This window comes from Pholcus phalangioides, unplaced genomic scaffold, assembly GCF_987345545.1.
Source record: "Pholcus phalangioides strain wild (caught in Gottingen) unplaced genomic scaffold, Ppha-v1.0 ptg000015l_1, whole genome shotgun sequence".
Lineage (NCBI taxonomy): Eukaryota > Metazoa > Arthropoda > Arachnida > Araneae > Pholcidae > Pholcus > Pholcus phalangioides.
In genome coordinates, this window is record NW_028301608.1 from 54,006,079 (window position 1) to 54,017,093 (window position 11,015).

General features: G+C 29.9%; 1 protein-coding gene across 1 annotated transcript in view; it reads left to right on the forward strand.

Moving 5' to 3' along the window:
- The window catches only part of LOC149076239 (uncharacterized), a 51,443-nt gene extending 43,704 nt beyond the window's left edge, over positions 1-7,739 (forward strand). The window contains exon 16 of the mRNA XM_089243811.1: positions 467-7,739. Within this exon, the coding sequence (XP_089099937.1) occupies positions 467-481 (15 nt within the window). The 3' untranslated portion in view covers positions 482-7,739. The remainder of the gene's footprint in view (positions 1-466) is intronic.
- The last annotated feature ends 3,276 nt before the right edge of the window (positions 7,740-11,015 follow it).

The following is an 11,015-nucleotide window of genomic DNA, read 5'->3' on the forward strand; positions in this document are numbered from 1 at the left end:
ATTTTTTTTTTTCAATCACCTATTTTCAAGGAAGAATAAATTTTTTTTTGTTTTGATTTTAATGTTGTTCCTATGGACATGGCAAAGTTCAGAAAACATACAAGGAAATTTTTTTTCCATGAATTTTATGGTTAATATCTCTAAAATAAAGGATCAGGACAGGAAATAACAGAAAAAAAAAACAATTCAAATTTTAATTCGGCCAGTAAAAGTTTAAGGGATCATTTTTTGCAACGTTCTCTATTCTTTTATTGATTTTCAGAAACTTGTTTTTGAATTCGTTGTAACGGATTTTTCATTTCGTAATACATTGTTTCTACGTAAACTTATTTAAGAATTAGAAAAGTTTTCGCTATAACGGTGTTTGTTGAAATGGGATTCAACTGTATTTGACGATTTGCACGTTTTGTGATAATTTGCTGTTGATTCTTTCAATTTCCAATTATTAATTGATTTCAATCTTTAGGAACCCAGTTGCTGAATCCGTCTCTTGTGATGCGAAGCCAGAATGAAATTATGATCGTCCGGTTTGGAATTTTCTCGGGACCACAAAATTTGAATATACAAGAAGTGAAAAATATTAGAAAAAACAAAATATCGAGAGGGGCCAGGAGCTTAGCAAAAAAGTTGCATATATATCTATATACACGTATATATATATATGTATAAACAAACTCGTTTACAGCTGAATCCGAAGAAATTACATATCGTAGAAAGTGCTTAGGACGTAATGGAGACTGACAAAAACACAAGTCGAGTTTGGAATTCCACTCAAACAAATTAGCGCTGCTGCCGCCGGAGATTTTAGGAAAACAGTTACCAATTTTTTTTTTTTGAAGCCTCGTTGTGCCGTGGCGTCACTTCAAAACATATACAGTACATACAGTGTTCGGAAAAAAAAATGTCTTGAATGTTGTCTGTGCCGCCTTAATGGAGTGCTGCTCATGGCATTAGTGTGCATGATGATTAAATGACGTATCTCGTCTGCAGCTTGTGAATGTTGTTTTTTTAAAAATTCATTTTTTGTGTTCGTGGATACTAAAAAGGAAAAAAGTATCGAACCTGTCATCATCCTGTTTATCATCCTTTATTCTACAATTGTATGATATCTCACAAGACAATCCTAGAGCTTCAAAGATAACAACAATAACAACAACAATTTCACTTTGAAATGTTTATTTGTTTTCCAGAAAAGAGTTTATAGAATGAGAGCACTCGCACGATCGGAGGTATATATTAAAAAAATGAATAATAAAAATACAAACTAATTTCTGTGATAACCGCCAGTGCTTGAAGAGATAAACAAAAATTACAAAAAAAAAATAAATAAATAAGTGGTTATTTTCGAAGCCACGGCAGCGAGCTTCGGGTTTTTACATGTCGTCTTTGTATAACAGCACATTTCATTCATACCTGCATATGATATTATTATACGTATACAATTATATACAATGCTTAAACAAAAAAAACTTTTATGAAATTGACAGTAAATATATGAAAAAATATATGTATACATATATATATATGCCCATCCTTATACAAGATTCCTTACACTCTCCTTTCCAATTGTTATCATCAACTCGCTGTTCGATGTTCGATCTTGTTGTAATGAACCTGTTGAAAAAAAATATTGTGTAAAAAAATTGTAAATTTGCTCATTCATCGGTATTTTGAGTAAGAAGAACATGAAGAAAGAAGCAAAAATCATATATTGTGGTTGAAGAATGTACATCCAGACAACTGTCTCAGTAAAATTTTTTTCAACTACTTCTAAGGAGATGGAAATATTATCTGTATACAAGTATTGTTTTTGTTTTCTTCTATTAATACGTGTGAATCTATATGCAATTTGACTTTGACTCCTTGGTATAAGTAAGTGTAATACAATTTGTGACGAGCTTATTTTCTCGATGGGCTTTTCAAATATCAAATCTATGTGAGGAATTCATTTTTTTCCTCTCTTGAAGACAAAAGAATGCGTTATGCAAATTCTGTATTTCTACATAAAATTAAAAAAAATAAATAAATGCATGTTTTTTCAAGAGATGTGGGTGAGAATCTTTCGACAAAGATGGATTAAGAGAAGATATGTATAATGAAAACATAATAACAAACCAAAAGAGAGACAGAAAATGAATTGATTTTCATAAAGAACATAGATTGATATTAGTGTTTCAGAGAGGCTGATATCAGTGAATAATTCCTAATATATTTGTGGAGCTTATTTTCACAAGGGAACATATCCACTATTTTCATGCACATTGGTATTTTTCATCTCCTGTTGACGGACACCCATAGGACCGAATGTTTTGTCCGCTAACGAAGAGTGCCCATTAATGGATAGTAAGATACATTGAGTCCCGTCGATGTATCAAAATGGCGTTCGTCAGTGGAGGTATCCGCAAACGGGAATGTTCGTTGTGAAATGTCCAACTGTAGAAATGATTGTGTTTCTTACGTTAATAACGAGAGTACAGTAAAGGTATTTTCGTGGGTCAGTTGGAACTTTCTGGATTCAACAGGTGACGTAGAAATTTTTATTTTTTCAGACTTGATTAGCTAAAATTTTAATCAAAAGGTAAAATTTTTCCACTAATTTTCTTTCAAAACCGGAGATTTTCAAAATTTAAATGAAGATTTTGACCTTTGAATGTTGATCAAGAAACATAGTATTGAAATATTTTTATACCACTCCCGTATACTACCTGATGGGCTATTTCCCACTTTTGCAGAGCAAGTGTATTCTGGAGAAAAAGGGTTTTTTTTTAAATTTCACTATAAATTTATTAATTGTGAAAATGTTCCCTTTTGAAAATAAGCTACTCATTTATCAATCACAATTTTTTTTAATGTATTCAATACTATTTTTCTCTTTCTTGGAGTAAATGGGTTTTACAATGTATTTAGTTTTTTTTTTTTCGCTGAAGAAAATAAGTATAAAATGTACGAAAGTTTTTTTTTGTTGTCAAAAATGATTTTAATACATGGACTTTTTACTTTACTTTTTTACTTTTATTTTTTTACTTTTACCAATAACTTTTCACAGTTTTAAAATATTTTATTGTAAACCACTCATAGTAATTGATAAATGAATTTTCAAACAATGATCTCGTTAACCATAGCTGCCCACAATAAGTTTATGCCAGCATTGGCTGACCATGCTACATCTTTGCCCGGTGGCAAAAAATGGCTGCCAATACTATAATTTCGCCGACAATGGCTGACGATATTATGATTTATTATGATTTCGCTAACAATGATCGACTGTACTACATTTTCCAATGATGGCTGACCATACCCTTATCAACGAAGTTTTGTCACTAAACCTTGCCATTATACACTTTGTTACCACGACCATGTCAACGAAGGGTGATCATACCATGCCATTTCAAAAATTGGCCGACCAAACTACACCCTTGCCATAACCTACAAATTTTTGATACGAATTAAACCTAAAAAAACACTGATCAAAACAAATAGAGGAAAATAAAAGACTCTTAAAACAGTTTCTTGACGTAAATACAGTGCGAACTTTGGTAAGAAAAATAAAACGTCGATCTCTTTTGAAACTACTTTCATATAACGTCAGCTTTTGAAGGTTCTGCTAGCATTAACAGTAAATTAGGTTTAGTCGTTATCAAGTTAATGCTTATGAAATCATTTTTATTCGGTCTCCAGCTGTGACGTTAGGTTGTGATGGAGGTCATTTTGGGTGTGATTTAAGTGGAGTATGAGTTTCTATACGATTACTTACAAGTAGACAAATGAATCTTCAACAAATTTATAGCATTTTAAATACAAAAAAAAAAAAAAGTAGCACGGACCAAACTCCTTTTTTTCTTTTGTTGGTTAATACTGTAACTATGCAAAACAGTATGTGTATTATTTATTGAATATATTATCAGTGAACACACAAATTATTGTTTTGTATCGCAACACAGATGATTACATCATTGTTGAAAGATTCACCTTGATGTTCCTTTTTCTTTGCATTTTTAGCTCGGAACATGATTATCAAACTTGCCTAAATTAAATTTAATCGCTAAATATTAATGCATGTTTGCAAATATTGTTTTGGTTTGTTTCATAAATCAGACATTTCCTGCAAGAATAATGCTAATTATTTCATTTAATACCTCACAAATAATATACTCATAAATATACAATCATAATCTTGAAATTTAAAAACAAATAAGCCAATCGAATCCAGTTTTGGAAATGTCTTGAGAACAACCAAGATTTTCTAGACGTATTTTTTATGCTATTTTCTAAGAAGTACAAATCAAAATTCCAGAATAGTAATGTTAACTGAAACTTATAGAAAGTGAAGGTTATCTGAACGCTGCATATCAAATACGATTACAACACAGATATAAAAAAAAGAAGTCTTTCGTTTGATGGCATTTATAAAAAATTGGCAAAATTGATGTATAATAAAATAGTATTTGAAGATTTTTATCAGAGTTTTAAAATCCATCTATTCACAAATACCGATTCATACCTGATAACATTTATTTATATTTTAAACACACATTAACTAAATGGCTGCTGACACATTTTCTTGCTAAAAAGAAGTTTAATCGGGATCAATTGTGTAAAAATATTTTACCCTGTATATGCTCGAAACGTATAGAAAAAGAATAAAATTTTAAAAAGGAATATGCAAAACAAATTTCATATTTTCCATGTATTATACACGAAAAATTTATATAGTACAATTATTACGCTGAATGAGAAAAAAACAATTATATAATATCAGTCCACAATATCTCTGATTGCTTATCATATCTTATAGTTACAATTGAAATTTTAATAACTTGGTGATTTTGTACAAATTGTATACACACAACCACATCTTTCAAAATATCAACTGTTCTTTTTCAGCCAAAATAATGAAAAAAAATTGTAGTTTTTGAATTTCATTATCAAAATGATCAGAACACAAAAATATTTTTTGAAATATATCATGAGCCCACAAAAATCCCATTATCATGTTGAGAGAGATAAAAGGAGAGAGTTCCTAAAAATATTGATGAAAAATAAACCATGTTATTATAGTGGTTCGAACCAATTATTTTACATTGGCTTATTAATATCACTCATGGACACCGATATATTATATAGAGGGAAAAAAATTCATCGGAGCCAACTTTTATAATATATTCACATTTTGTATAATCATTTCTTCTAGCTTAGATCTGTTTTATTTATTTATTTATTTTGTTATTTATACCGTGAAATGTGTTTTTCCGGAAGAACTGTTCGATAAGTGAGTCGATAATGGCTATTTATTAGAGAACAAGTAATGAGGAAGCCCTCTGATGTCATTGATTTTGTCTGGCAGCTATACGTGTGTGCGTGTCTGTGTTCTAGTATCATAATATCATGTTTTTGTGTCGTTCAAAAAAAATGTAAATTTCTTAGGTAAAAGAAAATATTTGTAAATATTGATGTCATTTTTCTTGTTTTTTTTTCCGTGACTGTGCCGAAACCATAACATCCAGTCTTTTCACTTTGTGTTTTAAAAAAAATCCTTGATATAATTTCTTTCATCACTACAAAAATTTTCAATCATTAAAATTTTTGTATCTTGAATTGATGCAAACAAGGGGGTGGGGAGGAATACGTGAATCCAACATTATTATTCTATAAACAAGGAAAGGAAAAATTCCAACTATTTATAAAAAATAGCAAATGCTTTCTTTTATGCGAGGGATGTTAATTGCATTATCAATGTGTGAAAAGTAAGAGAAAGATTGGAATTAAGAAAAGTATGAAATTGAATCACTATTGATTAGGAAATGCAGATTCGAAAAGAAAAAAAAACCAGTTATTTGATTTAGAGATGTGATTCACAAAAAAATTAAACATTTCTCAAAGTAATGAAAAAATCAACTACTCAGCGAAGATCAATTGAACACATATGTGAAAATACAGTAGATCCAGGTTATGATGTTCCCACTTATAACGTTTTCCCGCTTGGTACGACTAATTTTTGTGGTCTCAACTCTAAGCAATTCTCATTAAGATTTCCCGCTTACAACGTTTTTCATCGTTGTTTTTTGTGTGAAAAAAACCCGTTATAATATATATATATTCTCAATAAACACAGCACGTCTTCCATTTAACAAGGATGATCAATTTCAGTGTAATAAAAATACAAATAGTAATATACATGTTACGGTAAATGTGACAAATCTGGCAATTATGCATAATGACTGGCTAAAACTGTTCGGTTATTATGCATATAATTACCGATAACAAAACCGATTAGTATGCCGATAATAACCGGCTGTAATAACCGATTTATCGCATTCACCGTAACACATATTCTAAAAAAAGTTTACGATTCCAACGGACTTTCTCTCAACGGTCTTTACAATATAAAACAATGAAATTTTTTGTACTCGAAGTACATTTTTTTCATAGAAATACAATTTCTTTTGATGCATCAAGGTAATGGGGGAAAAACTTTTTAAATATAAATTTGAAAACTTTAAAAAATTAAGAATAAAAATTAATATTTAAGAAATTAAGAAAAAATAACTTTTAAGAAAACTAATTAAAAAAAAAACGAAATATATTTTCTTTACATTATGCCGAGGTGAACTTGGAAAGAAAAGTCATCTGGACTCCTCCGGGACTCGAAACCAGGCCCTCTTGCAAACCGGGTAAGCATGCTACCATCTACACCACTAGAAACACGACACTGCCTTCTTTATTTCACGCACTGTTGCTTGAGGCGCTGAAGTAGAAGCATTAATAGCCACTTAACTTAAGAAATTAACTTTTAAGAAATTAAGATAAAAAATTAAATTTTAAGAAATTGATAAAAAAAAAAACCAATAATTTTTAAGGAAAAAAATTAGGAAATTAAGGAAAAACATTAATTTGAGGAAAAATAAATTTCTAGCTAAAAATTCCTTAATAAGTTTTCTAAAAGAAGATTCAATCAAACTTATCAATTCGGGTTAACTGATAGATATAAAATTCACTATTTAAAAGTACTTTATAAAGACAATTGCATTGATTCACAAAAAAATAAAAAATAACAATTTCCAAATTTTAATTGAGTTTTTTGTCCTTAAAATATTGCAAGAATGGACACCAAGAAGGGAATGATATTGGGAAAGTGTAAAAAAAGAACTCAATTACATGATTAAGTGGTTGAAGAACCTTATTGAAAAAAGAAAAAAAAACGAGTTTTTTAATTACTTTTCTCTAAATTAATTTTTTTCTACTGTATTTGAATGATAAATATGTTTATTTCTCGACTTTTTCCATTGAAAGAAAAATAAGATAAACTCAAACATTCCATTAATCTCAAGGAATTTAAAATGAAAAAGTGAACGGATTGGATAAATAAATTGATTTTTTATGAAATTAATATCGTTATTGGCACGTTTACCGCAAACCTACAACGCTGGGATCATTGCAATTACTAAACGTTGTGTGTATTTTCCACTTAATTTTTCTTAATAATTGAAAATTCCTCTGATCTTTCTTTTTATTGATTTACGATTGATTGATTGATTGATTGGCATCACTATAATTTCCGCCATTCAAGTGACAATTCGTAGTTTCTCTCTAAAAACTCTCGCTCTCTATCTTTATAGTCTCTTCGTATTTAAGCATCATATTATGTAAAACGAAGAAAGAAAAAAGAGAAATGTTTAGAAAGCTGTGACAGTTTGTTTCTCAATTAAACGGTTGTTGTATTTCTTGCTGTTTTTTTATGAATAAATATGATGCATTGAAAATATGTTTCATGTTATTGTTAATATTTTTCACTTCTCCATGTGATTGAAATTATAGTAAATACATTCAGTTTAATATTTTTTTGAATATATGTATATGAAAAAAAGTGATAAAAATTTACAATTGTTGTGAAATATCGAAATTTAAAAAAAAATTATTTATCGTTATTAATATTAAATAATAAACAATAACCATTAAACGTTAAATATGCATATATTTTTATTCAGGGAGTATAAATATATATTGATTTTATGTCATGTGTATGAACACATTTACACCATAAATAACTTGATATGCGATCTTTCACAAGCATATAAAAAGAAGGGTGAATCATTTTTTTCTTCCTTTAAAATGTTTCGACATGGAAGAATACAAGTAGATAAAAATATCGATTTTTGATCAATTGAAATGAATTTGAAGGAAGTTTTAGAGGACAAGACAAAAATTTATCCCCCCCCTGCTGTAAACAGCAGTTTTCGTATTCGGAAAACATCAGCTTCCTCCACCACCCCCCCCCCCCTCCCCAGTACCATTTGGGCAATCCCTAGGACAACAAGTGTTTTGAAAACCAGGATTAAACTAAATACATAATTAATTATCTAAAAAACAAAAAATATCTCAGTGAAGAAATTTCAGGACTTGACAAATTTGCTGATCATATTCAATTGCTTCAAGATGGTAGCCTTAATGTCTTTTAATCTATTTCTATATTTGTTTACATCTAGCGAACAAGTGCATGAAAAAAATAAAAATAGATTTATAGCATCGACTGGTATTATATACAGTAGTTATACGGTTAGCATTCCAAAATTTTCAACTAAAATTTGATTAATTAGTCATTAAATAGATTGAAATTTTTTGATTAATCAGTTTGAATTTTAATCGATTCCCAGATCTAATTTTTAATACAGCAGAACCCTCTCCAAATGAATACTGTTAAGATCGAAAACACAATGTCCACTTCAGCTGTTTATCACTTATTTAGGTATGTAAAGTACTAAAAAATTGCTATATAAAATTTGTTTGATGTTTACAATACTATATTCCATAATTCTGCAAACAACGATTTACATTTAAATTTCTACTACAGACAAGTTTTACACGTGTTAAGCAAACAGGTGAAAGAAAGAATTAATAGAAAAATATCTATTCAAGTTCATGATAAAATAGCATGTCATCAATGTAAATATATAAAAATTGATTCAAAATAAAGAAAACTCTTCAGCGCTCATAAAATGATGAAAAAATTGAGATTTTTATTGACTCAATATTTATTTTCAAGGATTGAATTTTATATAAATTGGAAGTTTTTCTTAAATTTAATTTTTTTATAACCCAAGAATGGCTCTCAAATCTTTTTCGTTATTTTATGAACCGAACAGTTTCTTTTATTTTGAATAAATGTTTATTCACTTTCATCGACTTCATGTTATTTTATCATGCACGCAAGCTGTTAAAAATGCATTTCTTTGAAAAATCAAGTATTTTAATTTGTAGAACTTCGTACTGGAATCGAATAGCACATTGAAATGAATAAATACTTAAATAATATTTTCAGCGATATTCCTACTAGAGCATAGTTTTTCGCCGTGTTGGGAGACCACTTTAAAGCTATTTATCCATCCACTTCAAAGACCCAAATATAATTTTTTTTCAACATTTTTTGTCTTAAACTTTTACATAGATAAATTTTTTTCCCATTGAGTAAAGGGCAGAATTTTTATGATTATCTTAGATTATAATCGATGTTGTCGGTTTTATCCTTTTATTCTCATGAATTTATGATAGAAAGTATTTATCACATCCTTCTTCAGGATTCTCGTGAAATATCTGCAGTTTAGCATCCATTTCTCTTGTCTTATGCATATACATTTATAAACTGGTCATGAGATATTTTGATTTTGTTTTGATCGATTTTTCTTTTTTGCCTCTCAAAGGAAACTACCGAAACATAAGCTTTCTCAGGTCTTACGAACCTTAAACAAGGAAATGAACATTACATCTTAAGAAAATAAGGATAAATAACTGCACGTATCAGTTGCTTCGTTACCAGCCACTGAATAACTACAACTATAGTACAGGGATTTATATTTCTTTTTCTCTCCCCCTCCTATTTTGTGATGCGACTGTCTTTGTAATGAGTTTCGATGTCCACGTGGAACGTTTCCAAGAGAACATCGACAGAAAGAGGAAAAGACAATTAATGATCCAATTAAGTGTCCTCTCGAAAACGAACTCCCTCTCTATCTTCCTTCTTAGGAGAGTCCTTCATCCAGTCACTCGAGTTTTCACAGCAAATGCTCAACGAAGTTCGGATAATTAAGACTTTGAAGAACAATGGACGGAGGTTTAATTTGTTCCCTCCACGAGTATTTCCTTCTATCTAGCTCTGCAGCAAGAATCGAAGTAACGGGAAAATAAAATAGATCATTATGAATTCTACCGATCCCTTCATAATCTTCGAATTACTTCAGTTTTTTCGTGAATTTACAGTTAGAAAACTGCTACGCTTTCAGTTTAAAGCATGTTTTACCTGGACCTGAAAATCTGATTGAAATTTTATCAATTAGAGAGAGAAGAGCTAGTAAAATACATAACTATTCAGGTAAAGAGTGAGTTACCGTTTTGCAGGTTGGTATATATATTTTTACATGATTGAATGGTTCAGGCCTCATGCTATGCAAAAATTTGTTACATAAAAACTAGCTTCAAAAATCATTGCTTGAAAAAATTGCCGTAAGACATCGAGACACATTCCCTAAGACATTAATAATGATTTTTTTGGGATTTAGTGACCGGCATACTCTGTGTGTGTGAGTTAGATACTAGTTGACTCGCATTTTACAGGACTTTTCCATAATTTTCGCCGGCCTGATGTTTTATTTATTTTTCCCTGTTATAACGTCCCATTTTTTCAACGAAGCTAACTTTCTCATCCTCACTAACATACCGAATATAGATCTAGGCGTAAAATTACTGGAAATATCGAGAGTGTTCAAAAACATGTGGAGAGCTCGAATACAATATTTTGGTAAATACTGGGAGGGGGGGGGGGGCTCGTTCTCATATGCCGGATATAAGTTTACGCCTGTGAATATAGGTAATTTGTATAACTTTATAAATGCAAATATAAATATACAACTTTTTGTATGAAATACTCGTACATTTTCATCCATCGTAGCACTGTCCCGTAGACAGAATTGAATAACTTTTGTTGCAAATTTTAGTAACGTTCTTAAAATAGCACCGTATCAGTT